General features: G+C 41.2%; 1 protein-coding gene across 2 annotated transcripts in view; it reads left to right on the plus strand.

The window, feature by feature from the left end:
• Positions 1-26261, plus strand: part of SLC4A10 (solute carrier family 4 member 10) — a 187133-nt gene that overhangs the window by 144389 nt on the left and 16483 nt on the right. For both annotated transcript variants that reach the window (XM_026647498.1, XM_026647499.1), the window contains exons 15-18: positions 18544-18649; positions 23069-23230; positions 24580-24693; positions 25512-25673. In XM_026647498.1, the coding sequence (XP_026503283.1) occupies positions 18544-18649; positions 23069-23230; positions 24580-24693; positions 25512-25673 (544 nt within the window). The remainder of the gene's footprint in view (positions 1-18543; positions 18650-23068; positions 23231-24579; positions 24694-25511; positions 25674-26261) is intronic.

A 26261-nucleotide genomic window follows, 5' to 3' on the forward strand; every position in this document is an offset into this window, starting at 1 on the left:
AGAAGTATTGGGAGCATAAGCTTTCGTGGGTAAGAACCTCACTTCTTCATCTGAAGAAGTGAGGTTCTTACCCACGAAAGCTTATGCTCCCAATACTTCTTCAGATGAAGAAGTGAGGTTCTTACCCACGAAAGCTTATGCTCCCAATACTTCTGTTAGTCTTAAAGGTGCCACAGGACCCTCTGTTGCTTTTTACATTCTCCTTGTCATTTTAAATAGACATAGTCATCTTCTTCACATCTCAGTCCTGAACTATTGTGCCGATGCATTCCACAGCAAAAGCAGTTGCATTTCAGTAGTTAGTGAAATGATTCCTATGTGTAATTATACAAAGTGCTCTGAGATGAAAGGCACTATGCCCTGGTTTTGCACAGCTTTACTTTTCAGATCTTTACTTAATATATTGCTGAATGGTTCATTACAGTAGTGTAGTATTAGTGCTCTATAATTTTCTTTGCAAGCACTTTACTTTATAGTTTATTAAAATAAAATGTAAAATAACACTTATATAGTATTTCTCTGTTGTCATTTTTACATATCTAAATTTGCCTTTCCTTACAGGGGTATAGTTCCCATTTAAGGGAGGGCAGAATATGATCTCTGGACTATGGCATTAAGGGTCTGAACCTGAGACGTGAAATCAATGAGAGTGCAGGTGTTCAGAACCTCTCAATATCAGGTCTTGGTTACTGATTCTTGCTTGTGACCTTTAATAATGAGTTTTTTGAAATGGCTCTCTCAGCTTAAGAATCTTTACTTTATTGTTGCATTCTGAAAGGTGCATGTGGACGAAGAGATTCAGAGAATAAAGAAGTGAAGTAAGCTAACAAGGACAGTTATTATGAAATAAGAGCTTATGGATTCACATATGTTATATGAGAACAAAAATAGTCTAATGAAAAAGGACAGAATCTAGTTGCACCCTGGGGCTAATGATTGCCAGTCTCCTCAGCAAGTGAAACATGTCAAAAAGCATTCTCAGGCGGGAGAACCTCTCCAGAAGTATGGTTTTTTAATGATTTTGTTGAACTCAGATGAACTCTCTGTGTAGGGAGAGAAACAGCAACACTAGGGCAAGGCCACCACCTTCTGTTCCAAGATAGAATAACAGTGACTCAGCCAAACCTGGCATTTTCATTTTGAGCTGGAAAAAAAAAAACAAGACCAAGAAGCATTGGAACACATTGTTATATGTTGTTTTCTCTGAAAATATAGATAGAGAGTGTGGAGCTGAGCACACATACACATACACACAGCCCTGTGGCCCGGGGCTGAAGTGTGATCCCCACCACCTGGGGCTGACAGCTGGAGCCCCAATGCCCGGGGCTGAAGTTGCAGAGGTCATGTAAAATCACAGAATCCGTGATCTCTGTGACCAACTCGTAGCCTTACTAATAAGTTATGGTTTAATGTGTATATATACTCTCTCATCATATTGTGCAAGTACTCTTCCTCTGTGGTATTTTAACCTCAAGAATAGACATGTGTTTATCGGCTTTTCTCCAAATTCACATTCAGACTATGTATATACACCAGGGATGAAATCCTGGCCCCACTGAAGTCCATAGGAGTTTTGCCACTGACTTCAATGGGGTCAGGATTTCACCTTAAGGATCTGTATAGAGAGTAATTTGTGTTTTTTGAGTATAAGTGTGGGGGGTTGGGGGGGGGGGTTAAAAGGCTCAATATTTCTGGGCATTTAGGGGGTCAAAAGGAAATGAGCTTTGGTGTTCTCATAATATTTCTGTTCATGAAAAGCTGAAATATTATATGAAGGTTCCAGACAGCAAGCAGACATTAAAAATATTTCATGGGTTTACCTTAATCATACAATATTATTCAAGTTATTGTGGAAATACAATTAACAGCCTTCCTATGCACAGTAGAGCTGCAGTAGTATATCTCTCCATATTTTAAGGGATAACATCAACATAAGTCAACTAATAATGGTGGCATTTAAAAATAAAAATTGTTAAATTATAATTACATACACCTGATGTATTTGTGAGGGGGAACTGTTTACTAACTATGCACCCTTGATGAATATCTACCATATGCTTTCTTTTTGCTGCTTTACAATGCATATAGAACTTGCAGGGCACTGACAGCAGGAAGAAGAGTGCCAACCAAATTGTCATCATCCCCTCGAACTCTAGCTTTGGGACTTCCTGTCCTATAACATCAGCCAAACAGTGTCAGAATTTCTAAGCACAAGTCCCCAAAAGGCATGTGCCTTTCAGATGTTTTCCAAATATCTGAACATCACTTCATTCTTTCAGATGATACTGTACTGACATTACATAACTATCTAGATCAAATGTCTGATGTCATATGTTCGATACTTATTTTTTCTCATTTTCATCTTTCTGGGCTTCTTTTCTTGGTTAATCACAAATTTCTTTCAGTTAAGAAAAAGTACATTTATTTGCTTTTTTACATTGTGTCTCACTTTGTGTAGGCCTAACTGGTATTTATACCCATTTCTTCCACCTGTATGCATGCCCTAGGATTATTTATGCCAGCTAGCCCCATTAATGTCAAACCCACTGGCTGACTCAATGGAGATACCATATTAGTAGGACCACTGAATACTGCTTTCTACCAGGCAATGGGAGAGCTCTAAGTGACACTTCACAGTTTAACTGCTGTACTCTCCAAATCTCATTCAAATTCTCTGCCCTTCAGATCCTCAGATCTTCTCTTGAAAACAGACCTTTCCCCGACCTCCTACCCTCCAGCCTGACATAGTTGGAAGTTTATAGCTTACTTAGGTTGAACAATTCTATTTTCAGGACTTGGCTCCACATCTGTCCTTTTTCCTTTATCCTCACTGTTACTGGGGATGTTAATGTCCATATCGACAATTTGCATCATACTGCCACTGCTTCAGGACATGCTCTGACATCGAGGAGTGCGCTTGCTGTGCCAAGGATTATACCCTTGAACAAATAATTTCACTCTTCTTTTTCTGTCTATAACTCTATTACTACTTCATTGACTATGACTTTGCTTTTCCTAATCCCTCATTTATTTATTTTTCTCTAAAACAGCTACATTCATTACTTTTCTGTCTCAAGTCTTCATTGGATGTTCCTACTACTTCCTGATCCACATATCAATACCTGCAGCTAAATCCTTCTTCTGACTTTTGATGCAGTTTCATTCCGCTGATCTCATACACAAATCACTTCCATAAACTGACGTTCTCACAGGTCTGGTGGGGCAAGGGCATGCTTTAAAGCACACTATTTACCAGAGCACTAGGAAAATCCAGTTTATCTACTGTCTCACATAGTTATGCCAGTATAACTTTGAAGTGTAGACCAAGCCTGAATTTTTTCCCCAGTCAGCCGGAACATCCACCTGGACCTGTCTAGGAGAATGCCCCTTGATGGCTGCTTCATTTTGGGGCAGATCCATTTAGTGTCAATGAGTTGTAATCACTGGTCCAATAGCTCTTCCTCCATTCTAGGTGAGGATATGTTGGAATTGTCTGATTTCCCTTCTAAGAGTATGTCTTTACTGTACAGTTAGCCTGGGATCTTACCCGAGTGTTGCCCCTAATCCCCCTCCTGTCCACATACAAAAACCTCTCACCCAAGTTCAATGATGCTTTCAACCTGGGTATCAAGTGCTGGTTTTACTCAGGCTGGTAACCCACCCACTTTGTAATGGGGACACAAGCTAAATCAGTTGATGCTGATAGTTCTCCAATGCCTGACCATTATTCCCCCGTGTGCCCAGAAGGTCACACAAGTTTACAAAGAATTGTAAAGTGACTTAGTTTACTGCAACACAAAGAACCATGGGATGTACCCCCAGAAGTCCTAGTGACACACACGGGTGACTGCAGCACCAATAAGGACACAGTAACTTTGGTAGGGCTTTGCACTTTGGTTGCTCTCACCCAGGCTTGGCTAACCTGGGTGCTCAGACCCAGGTGCCAATCAACCAGATTAACTCTGCAGTGAAGACATACCCTTAGTTTAACACCCATTTTAGAAGTCAAGCACATAAATCACATTTTGGGCTATAGATCAAATATGCAATTAATACAGATACTTATGACTAAGGCTATGAATTAGTCATAACAAAAATTCATGGCCCGTGACCTGTCCATAACTTGCACTATAAATACCCCTGACTAAATCTTAGCTGGAGGGTATGCTGCTCGAGGGGGTCCTGAGGGAGCCGCTGCTTGGGGGGTTTCCCTGGTGGGAGCTGCTGTTCTGGGGGCATCCAGGGGGCCCACTGCTCTGAGGGAGCCTCGGGCCAGCGGCACCAGCTGCTGGGGGCCACTGAGCAGCAGCTCCTCTGGTGACCCCCCCACTGCTGCTCCAGCCACTCACAGGCCTGCTGCCAGGTGCTGCCAAGCTGTGACAGCTCTTCCTGCCCCCGGGGCCGCTGCTCGGGGGGTTCCCAGTGCAGCTGGCTGCAGGGCTACCCAAGCAGCTGGCTGCAGAGCTGCTCCAGCAGTGGCCAGTGTGGCTGTCCCTGGGGCCAGTTGCTTGAGCAGCCCCGGGGTCAGCCACACTGGCTGCTGCAGAAATCACAGAGGTCGCAGAAAGTCACAGAATCCGTGACTTTTGTGACCTCCGTGACAGACATGGAGCCCTACTTAAGATCATAGTTCATCACACCTACCATTCCTTTAGTTGGGAATGCAAAGACCCAGTCATTTTAATTACCCATCTCTGTGACACACAACACTTTCTTCTGACTATTGGCTCTGCATAACTCCAACTGCACTACTCTTTCTTCACCAAACACCGGGAGGAATTTGTTTCTCTGCATTTAACATGATGCAAAAATTTGGTTTGCAAGTGGAAAAAGTTGTAATCACCTGAAAACGACAGCTCTGCATGTCAGGTGGTGAACCAAATTTCTTCAAACATCTCAAAGACTCATGGTGAGGTTTACTGGTACAGCTATAGCAGATATGATTTAAAAACTTGTAATTAAGTTACTTACCTTTTCTTGTGCACTTGTCTTTTTCAGCAAAGTAGCATGTACAACTTGTTATGCTTGTATAACTTCAGAGTGGGTTAAATGGTTTTCTTAAACATTCAACTTATTTGGACTGAAACTATAAGCAAAAGAAATATTCGTTGAGAAGGAATTTTTTGATAAATGAGTCAATGAAAATGGGAGCTAGACTGGAATGTCTCTTTGCACTTTGTCACTCACTCTGGCAGAGAAACGAGGAAGTGAGCCCCACAAACATCGCAGGATTTGAGGAGAGGTGTGTTTGAGACTCGCTTCTCTTGAGTCAGGTGCATCACTACCTATTTCCCTTTTCCTGGGGAAGCCTCCCAGCTAAAAACATCTTCGCTCTCCAGCTAAACAAATAAACAAACAAACAAAAAAACTCCTCCCCTGTCAAGGTAGAAGATTGGGTTTTCTTCGTCTCTGACCATCTGTGATAGGACAGCTCCCAATCCTACTTCAGATGCATCTGTCTGTAAAATGAATTCTTTGTTGAAGTCCAGGGCTATAAGCACAGGGTTACTGCAGAGGGCTGCCTGTAGATCCGTGAATGCTTTCTCTGCAGCATCTGTCCACTTCACCATGTCTGGACCCCGGGCTTTTATCAGGTCTGTCAAGGGACTTGCTCTGGTGAAATGGTGTGATAATTGGGAATAAATCGCCGGTAGTACCCCAGGGAAAAAAAAAAAAAAAAAAAAAAAGCTTTTAGAAGGAAAAGGGAGCTTTTTCACCAGCATCTGACCGTGTTCCTCCATTCTTAGCTAAAATCAATACCAGGATGTGGGCCTGTCCTATACGGACCCCGTTACAGAAACTAATTATTGTCTCCAATTTTGTTAGCTGCTTTAATTAGCTCTATATTCCGTTTACTTTTTCCTCTTGGGGGATTTTCCAAATAAGTTTTTAATTGTTAGCAAAGCCTTGGCAGTTCTTCTGTAATTAGCAGTGGCCGAACTTCAAAAGGATGAGAGATTTATTTCTATTTGGAAGCTTATCCAAAGCTTATCTAGGGCATGTCAACTCTGGAGCTGGAAGTGTAATTTCCATCTTGGGTAGATATCGCCATGCTAGCTCTGATTGAGCTAGTGCACTAAAAACATCAGTGTAGCTTCAGCTGCATGGGCGGTGGGATGGGCTAGCTTCTCCGAGTACAATCCTGTCTGAACTCATAAATATATACTCAGCTGACCCATCCTGGCATCTGTGCAGCTGCAGCTACACTGCTATTTTTAGTGTGCTAGCTCCATCATAGCTAGTGCATGTATGTCTACCCAAGACGGAAATTATACCTCCAGCTCCAGTGAAGACTCTAGCTGAATCTGCAAAGCTAAGCTGGAAAACTCAGGTTTTATTGTTAAATTTCCAACATTCCCTGCCTCTGGGGGTGGAGAAGTTCTGGAACAGCCTTCCAAGGAGAGCAGTGGGGGCAAAAAAACCTAGCTGGCTTCAAGACTGAGTTTGATAAGTTATGCAGGGGATGATATGTTGAAACTGCCTACAATGGCATGTAGCTGATCTGTGACTGCTAGTAGCAAATATCCCCAATGGCCAGTGATGGGACACTAGATGGGAAGGGCTCTGAGTTACTACAGAGAATTCTTTTCCAGGTGTCTGGCTGTTGGGTCTTGCCTAAAAGCTCAGGGTCCAACTGATCACCATTTTTGGGGTCGGGAAGGAGTTTTCCACTGGGTTAGATTGGCAGAGATCCGGGTTTTTTTTGCTGCCTTCTGCAGCATGGGACAAGGGTTACTTGCAAGTTTAAACTAGTGTAAATTGTGGATTCTCTGTAACTTGAAGCCTTTAAATCATGATTTGAGGACTTCAGTAACTCAGCCAGAGGTTATGGGTCTATTTCAGGAGTGAGTGGGTGAGGTTCTGTGGCCTGAAACATGCAGGAGGTCAGACTAGATGACCATGATGGTCCCTTCTGGCTTTAAAGTCTGAGTCTATGAGAAGGGTGGGCACTGTGTCCATGTGCTGAATCTGGAAGTTTCTGGTTGTGGGGTGGGGGAGCCTGGCTCAGTTTTTTTCTCTCCTTCCCTCCCTCTCACAATTGCTTCAGGGCCCTTCCAGGTGTTTCTAGTGTACTGTGCACATGTTTCTGTTCTGTTTCTTTGATGGTGGCATGAACTTGGCCTCAGAATAGTAACTGATTTTTGGCAAGCTGCCAAAATTTTTCTGAGGAAAACAAGTGAGAGAAAGGAAATGATGATTTTAACACTTTATCTCAGCCAAATCTGAATGGAATTTCACGGGACAAAGAAAATGCATTTCTGTAACCAGAGTGGATTCCAAGTATCAAAGTTCTGCTGCAAACAATGGAGATTTGGCAGAATCTCAAAGAAAACTTTGCAAGAATCTTTTTTAATGGAAAGTGTTAGGCAATATAAATAGAGGAGTTGCTACCAGCCTCTTCTGTAATAAACTGCAGAAGTCAGTAATAGGAGTAATTAGGACAATCAGTTTCTAACAAGTAGACACAAGTATTTTGATGTAACAATATTGTAAGTCATTCTAAAATCATTCCTAAAATTTCACTTCTGCCAATCTACCTTCAAGAAGTGAATTAAAATTTAACAAAAGACAACAGCCTCAAAAAACGGAACCATCTTTTACTGAGTAACCACATGGTCTAATTAATGTATCTCTTGTCCTGTTTCTCTCCCCACGCTTTTTGTTTACGATCCTCACTTGTTGCATCATGTCTGGATTTTGGTCCTGATCCTGCAATGAGCTACATGCAGAAGGATCAACGCACTCACAGCCACCCTAGTGACTTCAGTGGGGACATATGTGGATGCAGGATTGGGGCCTTAGATTGTAACATCTTTAGAGCAGGGATTCAGAAATAATGAAAAATATTAATAGTCACAACAGTTCACTCGAAGGACAAATGTAAATTCTACCTTTAAAATGTTCTTCATTATGCTACTGTGCTGCAGTGTGAATATTTTTTTCAGGAGTATTACGTTGAAGAAATTAAAATGGCAACTCTGTAGGTCACATAAACATGTAATCTGTTTATGTGGTGTGCACATACTTTTTGGCCTGTTTCTTATTACTGTGGCCTTTTCATACCTGTATTGTCCTTGGTGTTTGTAAGTTGGCATGGCAATCCCGTCTCATTTCTCCCCACTCCTACTCCTGCTGCTTTCTCCTGTTTTCCTCGCATCTATCAAATGTTTCTTCTCGTGACTCCTATCTGGAGCACTGGTATATGGGAAAACAAGGTTTTAAATGTGGACACTGAATGTCAGGATAGGTTTCTTTGTTAAAAATGTAGTGCTTGTCCTACCTCTCCCCCAATTGTATGAGTTTAAAATGCTAACAGGATTTAGCTAACAGAACAAAATAGGCATCTTAGGTGAAAGGAGTACTGCTTTAAAAACAATGATCCAGTATTCTTAAGTATCTTAAAATGCTGCTTATCTTATTTTCAAATATGGGACACAAATCACTTCTTTAGTTGATATTTCTGGGTTCTTGGGACTGTCCTTAGGGTATATCTACACAGCATAGTAAGCCTGTGGGATCCGCACCTGCAGACTTGATATCTCCAAGCCTATGCCTGAGTGTCCACCCTGCATTAGAAACCCAGGCCTCACAACCATCACAATTTCAGCTACTATGGGTTTATATCATCATATCCCAGGGTTCCTAGTGCCCTCGCCAGTCTAGCTGCTTTATGGCTTCATTCATAGTGGGTTGTCCGGGAATTTGTCTGTCTGTCCCACTAGAAGTGGCTGGGTATAGTTCACCAGCACATCCAACCAAGCTATTTTGTGCTGAATGCTCCCAGGAGCTGGACCTATCAACGTGGGTCTCAATGCAGTGGAAGAATTTCTCCACCTCCTGCTGTCAGATCTATTTTGGGAATCAGGCGGCGCATCTGCGGGACACTGGTGGACATTTTGGTGGCAGTTTTTGACCTGCTGAAGGCACCTCTCAGAGGCAGATAATGCCATGCCAGCTGCAATCCAGCTGATGCTGCTCTTGCCTGTTGCCTTAGCTGCATCTTCCCCCTGTGTAGACCATCATTTCTAGAGTAGGGTTACAAGCATAGATTGGTGGGATCACTTAATAAAGCGGTCCTGGGTTGATCATTGGGCCCCGAATTTTTGCATGAAGAAGCAAACATTCCTGGAGGTTTGTGATCAGCTTGCCTCAACCCTCCAGTACCACAACAACCATATGAGGGTCTAGAGTTGGGTTGCTGTAGCTACCTGGAAGCTGACTACCCCACACTGCTACAGGTCTGTGGCTAACCAGTTTGGAGTTGGCAAATCAGCTATGGGTGGTGTTGTGGCAGAGGTTTGTGAAGCAATCAGGACTGTGATGTACCCAAAGGTGGGTGTGATTCCAAATAGTCCTCAAATAATTGCTGGCTTTGAGAGAATGCATTTCCCAGACTGCACTGGAGCTGTCTATGGGACTCATGTATGTATAGTTTGCCCTCTGCAAGGAGCACATCAGTACATAAACCGCAAAGGGTATTACTCCATCATGATGCAGGCCCTGGTCAACCACAAGGGCAGATACATGGATACTAACATAGAATACATGATGCTAGGGTGTTCCAGAGAGCGGGAGTTTACCTTCATGGAGAAGCTGGGACATTGTTATAAATGGAGTCACTGTCCCTACTGTTATTCTAGGGTATCCCACTTAAACCCTGTTGCCATGGCTTATGAAACCTTACCCTGATTTCAGAGGACCTGGCAAAAGAAGGTTCAACTACACACTCAGTAGCTGTAAGGATGGTGGTGGAATATGAATTTGAAATCCCATTGGCATTGCCTTCAGAACCATTGGATTCCAGTGTCATCAATGCAGTCTGCATTATTGTGTTCTGCTGTGTTCTGCTCAATGTCTGCAAGGACAAGAAAGAACCTTTTTGCCAGGAGTGGACTCAAGACACCACTGGGTTTCTGAACAGGCACACGTACCCAGACAGTGTACCTCTCCTGACTGGTGCTGGGTCCACGTGTGCAATCAGGGATGCTTTGTGCACCCACATTAATGGGTTTGCATGGTCCCATGTATGAAAGGGAATGAAATGGAATTTGAGGCTGTGTATAGGTGTGGGTATTTGTTTTAAATGTGTTGGTATTCTGTATTATGAATTTTGGAAACACTTTCATAAAATGTATGGAAATTTGTTATGCATTTTATCAATACCGGCCATGTGCTTCAACTCTCAGTTTGTGGTGATATTTTTGGAAATTTTTATTATGACATTTATTGCACTTGGGCATGTGGTGACATTTTTTTAAAGTTAGTGCCACTTTTAACATTACAAACAGTAAAACTTGCTATTGTAACCTTGTGTGCAAATTCAATACTTAATTTTATGCAGGTATTTATATATCAAAGTTAGAACTAGAAAAGCAGACCAGCTGCCATCAAAACTCACAACACAGGAAACAAACTCAGTGCCAAAACAGTGAAAGGTGCATGTTCCCAAATGACATGTTCAGCTATTCCTGCGTGTCCCCTGTCCTTCTGTTTTTGGCCTTTCTGGTGCATTTTGCATGTGCGGGCTGCACGTGGACTGGAGTGGATGAATGCAGAGGGTACATTTGTCTGTTCTGGGTGCTATTGTTCACTGCCTGTGACATGGTCCAGCCAGTCTCTGAATTGTCCAAAGACTGCCTAGCCTGCAGGATACAATAGAATGGAGGGGACTCAAGGTGTGCATGAAGGTGAAGGTGGTAGTGGAGCCTTCAGGCTGGTAGCCATGAGTACAAGTAACTGCTCAAACAACTCCTTCTGCTGTGCTCTGTCTTCATCCCTCAACCTGCGGTCTGTCCACCACTCTCTTCTTGCACCGTGCAGCCTCTGTCTCTTTTTCCACCCACCTTGCATCCTTCACCTTCTGATACTCCATTTGGTCCTTCTGGGACTCTGTCTGTCGATTTGTTTTATCTAGTAGAATCTCTTCCATCAGCTCATCTTGGACTTTCTCCTTGCCTGCAGTAGGGTGGGTCTGCTTCCCCAGGCTCCTGGTGCCTCAATCAAAGAGGCTGCTTTAATTAAAGCCCAAAAGATGACACTTTGTATCAGTGGACTTTATTTTATTCACACAAAAAATACCTGCCACTTCCAACATCCTTTGGAGCAGCACTGAAGGCACCACATATCATGGCAAGATGTATGTAAAAATTCAATTGGAATGATTTCTATATCTCCTTGATTATTTTCCAGGGTGGGGAAGAGTAAGGGAGCTTATGAGTTGTCTAAACAGTGGCTATGGTTTTTCAAATCTTTCAGGCAGGGCAAGCTCTGGAGAACATTGATATTCTGTAGGTCCCCATGTGGAAGTGTTAACTTCTATTCCAGGCCAGCGGAGGACAGCCATCCATCTGTGCTAAGAAGATATTTAGACATCTAGAGAATGACCAGTGTGTGTTGCTGTTGAGGGGGCTATTGAATTACAGAGATGTACCCTGCTCGGGAACATAGCAGATCGTCCAGAGTTCCTACTTTGTGAGAAGTTCACTTTCATCACCAGCCAACGATGGGGAAAAATTCTTAGTAAAATGAACAAGATGCTGAGTTAGCATGGACATGTAGTACATCCTCACAAGCACCCTGCATCCACACACAGACCTGACTGCCTGTTTGCCATGGGAACCCCTAACACAGCCACCCTCTGCTGTAATTTGAATTCATATATTAAAGCAGCAAAGAACTAAATTCACACTTGGTTTTGTTTGGACTCGTAACAACCAGTTTTTTTGGGACTCAGTTTACAGGTGGTCCAGGACAGCGTGGGCATGGCTGATTTATAAGATGCTCTATATTACATGGGAGGGGTACATGAGGCTGTTAATTGTGGAGCCCCAACCCATACTTATAACAATCCATGAGTAACCAGTAAAAATGTTGTAACTGCTTGTTTAATATTTGTTCTTTTTTTTAAATTCCGTGGGGCATCAGGAGGAAGGGGGGGGGCTCTAGGGAAACGGCATGGGTTCTGCCCTGAACAGAAGCACATCAAAACCCCTGCTTGTTTTAATAACTTAATAGGGCTACTAACCAAAAATCCCTTCCGTTCATATATTAATAACAACAAACATGGTAGCAGAAACTTACCAGGCTCTGGCTCCAGCACTTGCTCTGATACCACTTCTGCCGTCAGCTGCTCCCCAGGGCCGTCCCCATACAGCGCCTCTGAGTATGGCTCTAGGATGTGCTGCAGGGGCAATGGCAACATAACCTCTTCAGTTACCAGCCTCAGCACCAGGGTCACCTTTTGCTCCTCATCCAACAGCAGGCTCTCCTCCAGCGGTGCTTGTGACTGGGGGGTTATAAGGGTGCCAACCCTGCTCAGCCGATTGTGATGCAACACTGTGGGCTCAGTGCTCACTACAGTTCCCAGTCAAATTTCTCATAAAAAGAGCAGAAAAATGGGGAATTCCCAGAGGTGCTGTTAGAAGCTTTGACTTAGTGGTACTCTGTCTTCAGACACTCAATCTGCTCTGTGTATGGTTCTGCTCTCCAGTCAATCCCCAATGGTAACAGCTCCTCGGATATAGCTTTGTAGACATAACTGGTTTTTGTGTTCTTGCTAAAGTTGAATGTCTTGCTCAACTCATGCCCAAGGTTAACCAGAATCCAGCTGTGTTCCTCTGGTCAGCTAGCAGCGTGCTTGGTGCAGGACTTCTTTGTGCTGGCCATATTAATATGTGTGAGGGTTGACTGTTTCCAGTTGAGCATGGAAATGAAGGGTTAACTGCTGAGCAACTGTATTTGAACCACAAGGTTCCTTCTGTTTCCTGGGAAGCGAGTGTGGGAAATTATGGGATGGACAGGCAGAGAAGCACAGGGATAGTGTTGGCGGATTCTCCAGACCCAAGGCTGGTGACCTGGATTTGAGTTACATCCACACTGCAAAATGCCAAGGCTTTGACCCACATCACAGCAGGACTCAGGCTCTGACCCACCCCACACACGGTCCATGGGCCAGAGTCCAGGGGGGTTCCTGGCCTGAGTCAGACTGATTTTGTGTGTGGATGGAAGGAGGGCTTGGGCCTAAACCTGAGTCAGAGCCCAGGCTTTTGTGCTTTGTAGACATAACCATAGACACTTCGTCTTTCTTTATTGGTTGGGTTTTTTCCCCAAAATGATGAGTTCATGTTGTTTCTTAACCAAATAATTCTTCACCAGAAGTTACTCAATTATTAACAGATTACATTGAATAATTTCAAAGTGATTTCTTGGCATAGTAGTATGCATATTACAATCTGTCTTGGTATTGACATGTACTTAAGAATTAGGAGTAGAAAATCCTACTCTTTGATTTATTTAAGAAGCCAAGTTCATGTCAATCTGGCATGTCTTATAAGGTGTATAGAAATCAGTGCCTGTGCAGCATATCATGAAGACTAGTTTTGCACATACAGTGCTGCATGCATGCCAGCTTTAGATGTTTCAGTGTGTAAATTAAAGACACAGTTTACTTAGAGGCAAGTTCTCCTAATTTTTATCTTGTAAAGTCCTGTGGCAATTGAAATCAGTAGAACTGCAGGGAATGTAAATCAGAACAGAATTTAGCCCCTGATTTAGAGAGTTCCTCATTAGTGCCATGGATATAAAACTGAGTTTGAATTAAATTAATGAATTATTTTAAATTATTTTTAATTTAAATGTTCATTCGCTGTCCCTTGCAACACCTGCTGATCCTCCCTACTATAGAGTGACTGAACCCCTCCTAGTTGTCTAATCCTCCAATGACTTCCCTCTTTTTCTGAAAATTACACTAGCCTCAGTATCCAGTTCCTCTAGCTTCAACACGACAACTGTTTCCCTTTTCCCTCCACGTATGTCTCCCATCAGCCAGAACTCTACCCTAACTACCATCCAACTAATCTCCCAGGTGCTACCCTTCCCTTCTCCCCAGTTGCTGCTTCTTCTGTCTCTCTTTTTCCTGTATGGCTTGTGCCCTTTTCAGTTTCTGATTGCTGATACCCTGCTCACTATCACCTCCTCTACTCTGAAACCCTAGAGAGGCTCCCACGTTGTCCACTCTTACCCCTCAATCACCCAGTTTTCAGGTGTTATGCAGTCTAAACCACATAATTTCTGAGGATTATGAAGACTTTACAAAGACCTTGGCTAGTTTTGCAGTGTATATTGATTTTTCTCTTAAGCCATGGATACAGTACATTCTAACAATCAGAATTTAGTGACAATGAACATCCTCCGTACAGAACATGTAGTACCATACTTCTAAACTCCCATTAGATCAAATCTGTTTTTACAGAGAGATGTTTCTCATCTTGGAAAGGGGTTGAGCTCACATCTCAGAACCATTTCTTTGTGAAAGCTTTTAAATGAAGTGTCAGTGTGAAAAATGCCTCCCACGTAGTAGAACTTCTTTTATGAACATTAACCCTTTATTGGCCATGATCGCAGACCATGGAGCTGCTGACAGTACGTGGACTCCATTCTAGAAAAGCCAGAGTCTCGGTTAACAAAGGGTTATCCTTTTAAGTTATAGGAAATGATAACAAAATGAAGAACTGTTTTTGTATTTGTAGATTTCTGTTTTCCTGACTGACTTCTTGGTAGCTCAGCATTTATCTTTCCTTCCACAATCCCAAGAAACCAGATCCCTTGCAGTTTCCTTACTCTGATATTTTAAACGTATCTTGTTATATATGTAGTGTAGCTGTAGCCATGTCATTAGAGAAACAAGGTGCGTGAGGCAAGGTAATATCTGAAGTTTGTCCAATAAAAGAGAAATGTGAGAACCCTTTGCATTTAGGTAAAGCATTGACCAAAGGCCAAGGATGCAAAAAGCAGCTATTTTGTCACTAGATTGGTTCTGCCAACAGAGGTGCTAAAGTTTCACCATCTTATTTTTGTCAATAATGACACCTAAGGGTTCACTACCATTAATACTGGCAGGCCTTCCCTTTTGTATTTTTGTCTGTGAAAATAGCAATTTCTTCCTAGCAAATCATTATGTATCTATTAGCATAACCAAAATGACTGCTGAGGTGCTGACTTATTACTCTTTCCACAAAGGGCAGTAAAGAATATTATTTGGCAAATATGATGTTTAAAACTATACTACATTACTTTAAAAACATATTTGTAGAAGTGTCCCTAGCACATTGCTGTTTGATTTGAACAAGGCATGAACTCTTCAGCAGGTCAGACAGTGTGTCTAAGGTGCTGAGTAGTTGCCAACCATAAACCTTTATCTTTATAGCATTCTACTAGGAATCTTTGTACATGCAATAGAGACAGTGAGTTATTACTTATTCCAGCTTTGTGTGCACCATTTTATCACACCACAGACAATATTCTGAGGAAGAGAAAAAAACACGACTGGCACACACTGCAATGTATTTTACTTTAGTCCTGAGGGCTTAGCTCACTATTACAGGGAAAAAAGTAGTAATGAAAGGGACTTTCATTTCATGTTATTGCTGCTGTATTCCCCTTTACTTATTTTAATTTAAGATTTTAACATTTAAAACCTCACACTGTTAGTAAAATGTCCCTGAACACAGTATTCCTGCTGACTAATAAATTTGACTAATAAATTCCTGCTGAATTATAGTTTGGAAAAGGCTCTCTGGGGTCACTACAAACATCCATCTGCATAGCTCCCAAGAGGGTATATTTCCTCCAGAGCTGTAAGATCATTTGAAGAGGCATAGTGGAAATCTCATCTTTTACCACCTAGGGCCACTTCAATATTAAGCCAGAATTTTTTGAGGCATTCCCTTAAGCTATAAGTACTGTATCCCCTGTAGCAGCACTTGTACAGTGATAGTCACAACAAACTGATGTCTTTAACAGAGTGAACATCTACTTTGGCTTTAATTCCGTCTATCTGGTGGAAAACAAAAGAGTTTGATCCACTCACCAAGGATCTAATTCTGCTCCCACTTAAATCAATGGCAAGACTCACATTGACTTTAATGGTGCAGGCTCAAGATTTGGTCTGTGTGGACTGTGCTTACACAAATATCCTGCAATAAATGGTCTACCTCTAACAAACATCTATGGAATTTAGTAAATGCTAGACTAGAGCTTCATGTCTCCCTGGGAAGGAGTCGGTGATAACGCTGGTGAGAAGGGATCTATTTATATAGCGTTATACAATGTGACTGACCCAACCACAAAATACACCCAATATTTTCAGGCGTTTGTCTGATTTTTATTGTCAGAATTATGAAATTCCAAAAGGTAAATTACTCAAAATATTTATTAAATCCTCTCACCAGTTATCACAGTTCTGATTGTAAGGCGTTAGAAACTTTTTGCATAGTGTATCTAACTTTTAAATGTAACTTTATAATTTATAACTCATTCAGATATACAGTTTAGTATTGGTGACATGCACAGTCTTCCCTTCTATTGAGAAAGAGGTACCCTGTATCACCCTGGCTATTGTAATCACAAAGCTAATGGGCCATATCACACTATCTGGCCAATCTGTGATCAGCACTGGACTTCAGGGGGCAGGAAGCTTCTGCCCCACTGTGTTCACAGGAAATAGTAACTGGAAATAGACACATGTGCATTATTACACAAAAACCATGTATTTCCTTGCAATAATGTAGCTGATACATTGTCATGCATCAGCTTTATTATGCCACTTTAATCCAGTATTAATGTATGTGTTCTGTTTATTTTGTTCAATAATATTTTGAACTAAGTTTTGAACCCATTTACTCTGCATTCAGGGTGTGATACAAAGCTCATTGAAGCCTGTTGAAAAATTCAAGTGACTTTGGATCAGGGCATCCTTTTCTAAGTTTCTTTGTATGCTGTTGCTTTATTTTATGTTCCTTGTTCATGGGTTGTTGTTTTTTTCATTGTTTGTTTCAATTTTAATAATATGATTTAATTTAAAGTAAAACCAAGGAGGTCTACAAAGAAAATATGTCTCTATATGTTAAATGCAGGTGTGGGGTCACATCAGGGGTGAAAGTAACTTAAAGGACTTACCAGTACTCCGGAGTCCTGAGCAGGGGGCGGGGTCTTAACTGGAAGAGGCGGGGCCTTTAAAATCCCCTGGCCCTTTAAATCAAGATTTAGAGGGCCGGGGCTCCAGCTGCAGTAGTGGTGGCTGGGAGCCCCAGGCCCTTTAAATCACCCCCAGAACTACCAGCTGCAGAGGTGGCTGGGAGCCCCAGGGCTAGGGGGTGATTTAAAGGGCCCGGGGCTCCAGCTGCCGCTACCGCAGCGGAGCTCCGGGCCCTTTAAATAGCCGATGGGGCCCCAGGGGCTCCCATCTGCTGCTGCTACTCCGGGCTCTGATGGCAATTTAAAGGGCCCGGGGGTCTGGCCGCTGACGGGAGCCCCAGGCCCTTTAAATCGCCAGCCTGGGGAAGCCAGTCCAGTCCGGCAAGGCGTACCGGCTCTTGCTGGTACACCGTACCATACTGTACCGGCTTACTTTCACCTCTGGGTCACATGTATAGTACTTCAGTGGAAATCTACTTTGTGCTTTGCAGTATAGAGAGCTGCAGTTTTCATCTGCAGAACATAAAGTACTTTATAAACCTGGGTAAAAATTCTTATCCCTATTTAATGGATAGGGAAACAGGCACAGAGAAGGTTAATGACTTGTCTAAGTGCATACTATGGTTCAGTGGCAGAGTCAAGATTTGAATATAGATCTAGTGACTCTCACCCTACGCTTAGTCTACCAGGCCACAGCTGCCCATGAAATGTTTAACACTAGGTGGGGCACAGCATTTTTTGCAGCTGTTATTGCTAGTTTTGTACTGTAGGTTTTAAGTGTGCTTGACTGAAGAATGCTGCAAGGCAAGATTTTTTTCCTTTCAGAATCTGCAAAGTACCGTACATACTCTTTAAGACTCTGCTGATGTGCAAGCCTCCCACAGCTGCTTCAGATGCTTAAGACTTAATTTTGATTTTAAATTGCCTGTTTGGAGCATTGTCCTCCCACGCTGCCTCTGCCACATTTCCTGTGTTCAAATACAAACTTTAAAATGAAAATGAAACTTTAAGAGCAGCTGTGGAGGAGGGGGAAAATGGCAGATGCAGTGCGGCATGTCCTGGGGATCATGCAAAACCCTGACATTTGTCCTGCGGGTTTGTCAGGACAATTACAAAAGAGAGAGGGGAAACCCAGCACGGTTAGAGTATGAGGAATGCATGACTCTAGAGCCCAGAGCCATGAATAATAGGTCATCTCCATGCAGGAAACTTCAGAGATATGGGCTTAATAGCACTGGCACATACTCAATAGCAAGTCAGTGCTCTTAATGAAATCTGGAGTACATCAATAGAATAAAAAGAAAATTGTGTTACTGTGTATAATCAGTTACATGTGTCACCACAATGTTATGTACTATATATGCACATGTACTTCACTGTGAAATATGCTCCTGCAGTACTGATAACTATTGATCTATATTCAGCTCCATAACAAGAATTCACTGAATTAAATTGAACTAAAATTATATTAAAAAGTAGAGCATCATTTTAATATACTAATGCCATAAGTGTAATAAAGAGTTTGGATTTCGTAAGTAAATACGAAAAAATACTTCTTTATCTTTTCAGATGTAGTTGTGTGGAGCCACATAATCCTAGCAATAAGACCTTGCAATATTGGAATGACCACAATATCTCTGCATCGGACATACCTTGGGGAAACCTAACGGTGTCAGTAAGTGAAGTATTGAAATCTAATCAATCCATGAACATGAATGTAATCTTTTCTGCTATAGTCATATTAATAAATTACATTGCTCCAGCTATGATTGTATTGTTTAAATATGGCACATACAGTACTTTGCTGAACAAAGGTTAATGTAGATTTTCTATCATTAATACTTTTAGAAACCTTTTGCTAGATTATTATATAATCTTTATTAGTACTGTGATACAGCAGGGCCAGAGGGCAGCAGGTGAGTGATAGATAGGAGGTATATAAGCCCCAGGATGATTAAGGCCTTATTCCGTGTGGACTGAGGAGAGGTTACTACAGGGTAATTAGAGCACCTGGAGCCAGTTAAGGCCCCGGAAGGGAGCTGGCTGGAGAGGTCACCTGGGGAGGCGCTGCTGCGCCCTGGAGGTGGGGTCTTGCCTGAGCCCTGCCATGACCCCGCTGCCTCCTCCCCTCCAGCAGGGAGAGGGGCTGCTCCAGCGCAGCAGGGGCTTCCTGTGGGGTTGGGCCAGCCTCTCCTCCCTGAGGAGGAGGGAAGGAGAGCTGACTGTAGTTTGCAAGAATACTGTTATTGACCAGAGTACCAGGGGAAGCAAAACCCTGCCCAAGCAGAGCAGGGGGACTCCCCAGGCACAGAGGACTGAGAGAAACCCTGCCCAAGGGGAAAGAGGGTAAGAAGTCCATGAAGCTGAAGGGGCTGGGAACCAGAGTAGGGGGCTGACCCGGGTCCCTTCCCCGCTCCCCTTCTATCCCACAACAGAGCAATAGTGGAGCCATCAATGCCCAAGAATAGGGGCAAGGGGCAACGCCCTGACCCACCACACTAAGGAAAAACATGGGACCCACCACAGTAGTGTTGGCCATTTGCCATAGTACATATTAAAGCAAGAATGTGCATCATTGTGCACTGCTTTAAAAAGTTTGTTTACATACTAACGAAGAAGTATGACTGAGATTGTCTAAACACATCAAATGACGACAATGAATTTGACCTAAATTCTACCAGATGGCAAAACCAAAGCTGCCTTGTCTAGAAAGAATCTATAAGCTTTATTTTCCCTAAAATACTCTTCCAGCTGTTCAGGCTATACTGATGGGGGAAAGAGAACGTTTGTTAACATTCCAGTTAGTTGCTAAAGGTCTATTTTACCCATTCCTTTAATGTCAGCTATGTACTGTGTTACTATTGGAGTTGTATAAACATTTCCTTGACATAAAAGAAATCAAGCCACCATTCTACAACACCTAATGCAAAATGTATTATTCTTGAAAGGGCTTGTTTCACACACACAAAATATTTGTTCCTGAACTATATATTTTTCTGGATAGGGTTGGAGCCAGGGAACCTTACACTTATTATTTTCCTTTCCCTCAGCTGCTTTTGAAGCTTGCTTGTAAATGGCATATTTGAACACAGGCTCTTTTTTTTTCTTGCAATATTTTCTTCTTTGTAAATGGTCATTTCATTACAAAGCCAATGACAGTTCAGTCTAGAAAGAGAGAAAGCTGGGACAGGCTCATGAGACTCACAAGACCAGGCTTGTTTGATTTCTTCAGTAGGCAGAGTCGTCATCATAGACATGTAGTCTTTCATCTTCATGAATTTCTTTTCAGAAAATTAGGCTGGGGGAAAGCTTTCAAAAGCAAAACTCAGATTTGCCTTGGTTTAGTCAACTAAAGTCTATAAATGTTAATTCAGTTGATACTGTATTCTTTCTACAGCATAGATTTTCAACCCGGGAGTTGCCCCCCAATCCAAGGGTGTGACACAAAGATCTAAATAGGGTCATAACCACCTTCTCTTTCTTTATGGATTGATGGGAGTATGTGTAGGGGTTGTCCCTGAAACTTTTTTGTGTTGTAAAATGTGGTCACAATATGGAAAAAGTTAAGAACCACAGTTCTAAGGGATCCTAGCGATTTCAGCAAAGACCTGATAGCGTGAGCTCTCAGAATAACAAGAGAAGGTGTCTGCTATCACAGTGTTTCTCAGAGTATATTTGTATCTTAGATATAAAATAACTAATTCAATTTTAACAATAAATGTTACTAAGCCCTAACGTGTTATATTAAGCAGCTGAAAAGCTGCACACAATGAAGGATTCAGGAATATATAACTCAGCTTCCCCTCAAAGATTTATGGTCAATAATCTAGTTTAAATTGGGAGCAGTATGATTGAACAGATTTTCCAATATCCCCCATGCCTGTCAAATAAATATCCTGATTTCCTGACAATTATATATTTATTCATCATTTGAAATTTCTTCATGTCATTCGCAACCCCACCCTGGTGCCAAAATATGCCAGTGATAGCCTTCAGTGATTTGTTCTGGTCACACACAGACAGCACTGTATTTTCCACGTATTAACTCTTGTTAGTGTTCCTGGTGGTAGGCCTCATAAGTGTAATGCTTAGCAAGGACACAGGAGTCAAGTTTATCAGAAGAGCAAAGAAAATACATTTTATTAACTGCACAAACACTTGGCTGAGTCTTAGTCTGCTCAGATTTTTGCAAATCTCTAGTTTGCACTGGGCCCGCTTAGAGTCTTGATACAGGCATTAGTATAGTCAGTTACTAAATTGATAAATATTCTTACAGGATGAAATTCACCCTTGTGCATAGGCCATCATAAAGAGACCATGTGCCTTGGTTTAACCAGGGCAGTTGTACTTTTTCATCTGGTGTCCCAAAGTCCTGAAAGCTTCTTTTGGGATGCATGAAATGTTCTGTTTTTTCATTTCATCAATCGAAGTTTTCTGGTTTTTAATACCTACTGCTTGTTTGTCCCAGATGTATTGCTATACTGATATATATGTTTTGCACTCCCTTGTCTCACTCTCATCCCATACTAGGGTGTATTTCTTGCCAATCATTTCAAAACCAAAGCTTGTCATAAATTGTCCAGCCATGGTACTGCAATATGAATTTGATGAGTCAGTGACTCTGTGTAATTGATGAAAAAATTCTGCTCTGGCAGCATATAATGGGAAGGAATAGGTACCTAGTGGCTGTTATAGCCTCACTTCTCCTTCTCTCTGTGGTGACCAGAACCATAAAGAGGAGGCAAGTGTGGGACAGATAGTCCATGGGGGATGGGGCAGAGCTTTGCCTTTCTTTCTTTCTTTCTTTCTTTCTTTCTTTCTTTCTTTCTTTCTTTCTTTCTTTCTTACATAAATAGAACAGGTCAAAGAAGAATGCCAAAATGTAGAGCACCTGAGAATTCTATGACTCTAATAAATGTTGCCACAAAAGTGCCCCAATTTGTTATTTTGACAGTATGGTCAGTTACTTTTTCACCACATAAGTCTTCTCCCATAGTCAGGGTATTGGAGAATGGACCCCTCAATTCAGGTTACTCTGTTTCTTATATTCCTTTACTTGGTGAGTGAGCAGTGGGATTCCATGTTCTATAGTTCACATCTTCATAGATTTCCCACATTTCTGTGCTCATTGTTTAGGAAGCTGAACACATCTGTATTTATGGCTGTCTGACAATCATTTTTTAGATTTCTACTAGAGGTGTATCTGAAATGTAAGGTTCACATGTGAGATTTAGGTTGCAGCAGACCTGTATGCTATCTTTTTAAAATAAATTGGTTAAAATTTGACAAATTGTGACACATCAGACTTTGAAGTGAAGCTGTTGTCTGAAATAAATATTAATGTTTTGTTTGGTGTATTCCCTGAATTTTATCAGATCTTTTTTAGAAACAATCTCAGCTTTTCCTAAGCAAAGAAAATTTTGTGAAGTGTGCTGCCCCCTTCTGGTAAATACATTTGTTAGTTCCATTCTGGGATAATATGTAGGTCTGAATAGTTTTCCTTCAAATTATTAAATTAAAACAAACAACTAAAGCTTGGAAATGCAACAAGAGTAGCCCTTATCAGAGTATTTTCTTTCCTTTCTCAGCAGCCATGTGAAAATTAAACATTAAAAAAAAATACAACCAAACTGTTTAAAAACAAATACAGGTTTGTTTCAAAGCATGGGAGAAGATTTATTTATCCAGACCAATTTGCCCATCCTTAATTGATATCACATAGTGATTATGTCGTTAAATATCTCTAGGAAAAACTACCAATCATTGCTAAGTTTCGTTAGTGCTCTATGGCACAATGTCTGAGTGTATGAGATGTTCATTCTGAGATGGACAATTCTCATTTTCTAGCTTTCCTTTTTTCTTCATAGCATTACAGCTGAAAAGTACAGTTTGTCCATACAATTCAGATATAAAGATTTGGGGTTTTAAATGAAAGAATATCTTAAAAATTAAAAAATAGTTTACTATTGAAAATATATTATATGATTTAATCTGTCATTTATTTAAGGGAGTAACTAATCACAGGAAAAAAAAATATATAACAGCATTTACTAGGGCATTTTTCAAAACAATCCTGCTTTGTTCTTCCTGTTAGGAATGTGGGACGTTTCATGGGGAGTACGTTGGACGAGCCTGTGGACATCATGGCCCTTATGTTCCAGATGTTCTCTTCTGGTCAGTCATCCTGTTCTTTTCTACAGTAACACTATCATCCACACTGAAGCAGTTCAAGACTAGCCGATATTTTCCAACAAAGGTACCTGGAATATACCTTTTTAACGCAAAAGTTTGTGTAAATCTTGTGGAAGTATAAATCTCCACTGTTGCAGACCCAGTTTCTTGCTGCCCTCTATAATTTCTTGCTGGTGAAGTGCTGTAAGTTGTTGGGGTTTTGTAGAGAAATTGTTTAGTTATCTGTTTTTGTTATTTTTTCTGTTTCCATCTTGATGTTTAAAACAGAAAGTACTGCACAGCAAAATCTGACAAACAGAAACATCTTAAATCAGCCTTTAACACTGAAGAGTGACTCAGTAGGGGGTTTGGTCCTAAAGGTTAAAAACTCAGCTCTCTTCAGAAAAAGGAATAATGATAAAAAATAGCTTGATGTTCTAAAGAGAACACTACTCTCACTGCAAATTGTTCTTCCTTTAGCATGGTGCTCTGTTTACAAGTGATGTGTCCTTCTGCAAATCCTGTTCATATTCCTTAAATATTTCCCACCCTGTGCATGTTATACTCTGTACCAAAGCTACTTATCTCCCACCAATCTAGATTCCTAGGAAGAGTTGCATTGTCTCTTGAGGCTGCTGCAGTACTCCTGGCAAGAGTGCAGTGCATGCTCCCCTTTGAACCAGCTTCTCTGGTTGGTGAGGAGGAAGGATGGAGTTATTACCATCCCCCACTCCAGTGGTGGCACTGTCCTCATGCACACTCATGAGAGTGTAAGGACTGCCAATGTGCCTGACCACAATGTGAATGAACAAGAATGGGTCCTTGTGCTCTTTCTCCACGTTGTGAAATTGAAACAGCACATGGGTGAGCACAATCTCTCCCGCAAGGAAAGTATTCCCTTAAGCCAGTGGTTCTCAACCCGGGGTACATGTACCCCTGGGGATACGCAGATGTCTTCCAGGGGGTACATCAACTCATTTAGAGATTTGCCTACTTTTACAACAGGCTACAAAAAAAGCACTAGCGAAGTCAGTACAAACTAAAATTTCATACAGACAATGACTTGTTCGTACTGCTCTAAATACTATACACTGAAATGTAAGTATAATAGTTATATTCCAATTGATTTATTTTATAATTATATGGTAAAAATGAGGAAGTAAGCAATTTATCAGTAAGAGTGTGCTGTGACACTTCTGTATTTTTATGTCTGATTTTTGTAAGCAAGTGGTTTTTAAGTGAGGTGAAATTTGAGAGGGTAGGCAAGACAAATCAGTCTCCTGTAAGGGGTTCAGTAGCCTGGAAAGGTTGAGAGCCACTGTCTTAAGCCATAAAAGGAATTAAGTTACAGCTCTTGTATTTGCTTTCTCAAATCCCATGTGGATATTTTTGGTATTTCCCTGCTGGAAATGACATTTGGCTCAATATTTTTAGGTGCGGTCTATAGTCAGTGACTTCGCTGTCTTTCTCACTATTATGTCCATGGTTTTAATTGACTACGCCCTGGGGATTCCGTCTCCAAAGCTTCAGGTTCCAAATGCATTCAAGGTAATTCATTAATAAACTGTACTGTTGTATTGCATCACTAAAATACTTTGCTACATAGTAGATTAAGTAGATATTTGATAACAAGTGAATAATAATTCTTCTCTGAATGTATGTATGTGTGTGTGTGTGTGTCTATAGTTCCTAAAACAACAGGGCCTTGATCCAACTTGTGGTCCCCTTGGCTCTACCATAATACATATAAATAATAATAAACTCTTTACAGTGCAACCTTTATTATCCAAATCTCATTAATCTGAAATTCCCTGTTATCTTCACAAAAGTGAAGTTTGGCTATTTGATCCTTAGGAGCAAAGGTAGGTTGGTCTAACTAAAGAGTCTTAGCCAATTCTCTCCACCCTATTTTCCTTCTCACCCTTGCCCTTGTCTCTCATCAGGCTCCCCCGTGCTCCTTTATATTGGGGGACTCAGCCAGCAGACTGGGAAGTTTGCAGTCACATGTTTCTCAGATCATCCAAATCCTAGATTATTATATGGTTTGGGGCGTCCCCCTGAGACCTTGGATCATTATCATTTTACTGAATGCAATAAAGTCTGTAATATCCCAGTTAACATATAACTGTTAAAGACTTAAAGAAATGCTGTGTTTATATTTACCTGCTCTTTCTGGTACTGTTTTACAGTATGATGTTTAGTATATTCTGTGATATTATACAGCAAGATATTAATTCTTTATAGAAGCATCTCTAAATGAAACCTATCATTTCCTAAGTAGTGCTTGTCTGTGTAGCTGCAAAGTCAGAGCATTTAATAATCACTAGAATTCTGAATTGGCCATACATTACCTTATGTTTTTGTAGCCCACCAGAGATGATCGTGGCTGGTTTGTCTCTCCTCTGGGGCCTAATCCTTGGTGGACCATTTTAGCTGCCATAATTCCAGCTCTGCTTTGTACTATCCTTATCTTTATGGACCAGCAGATTACAGCTGTTATTATCAACAGAAAAGAACACAAACTAAAGGTATATGTTTATAGAACACAGTCAAAAGGTCATATGTTTACTTTACCTTCCTATTTTGCTTTATGTAATGTACTTTCAACACTGCTCAATAACAGTTAACTTACTGTTCATTATTTAGCAGTCTTTTTCAATAAATTTTAAAAAATTGAGCAAGTATGTTAATTTTGTGTATGTAATTTGTATTCTTTGTCAGCGATTCTCCTTTTACACACATCTTTAAAAGTGTTCTTACAGCATACCCCTCAAGTCAGCGAAGCACTTAAGCAGGTGTCATTTAACTTTAAGCAGCTGCTTAAGACCCATTGACTTCAAAGAACTTCAATATATGCTTTAAGTTAAGCACTTGCCAAAGTGCTTTACTTAATCTAAACAGTCATGTCTAATATCTCTTGAAATCCAGACATCATCTGCTGGTGGGCTTAATTTTGAGAATCTATTAAGGGGACATGGTATTTTCTTATCACTTTCTTCCTTCTCTGCCTCTCTATATCTTTTGAATTTCCCCATAAGTGCTTTCTTCTCTTCTCTTCCCTTCCTTCTTGGAGGAGGGAGAAGTGTAAAAACTGAACTTTAGAGGGAAAATGGGAT

This window comes from Terrapene carolina, unplaced genomic scaffold (assembly GCF_002925995.2).
Source record: "Terrapene carolina triunguis isolate 2854851 unplaced genomic scaffold, T_m_triunguis-2.0 Scaffold62, whole genome shotgun sequence".
NCBI lineage: Eukaryota > Metazoa > Chordata > Testudines > Emydidae > Terrapene > Terrapene triunguis.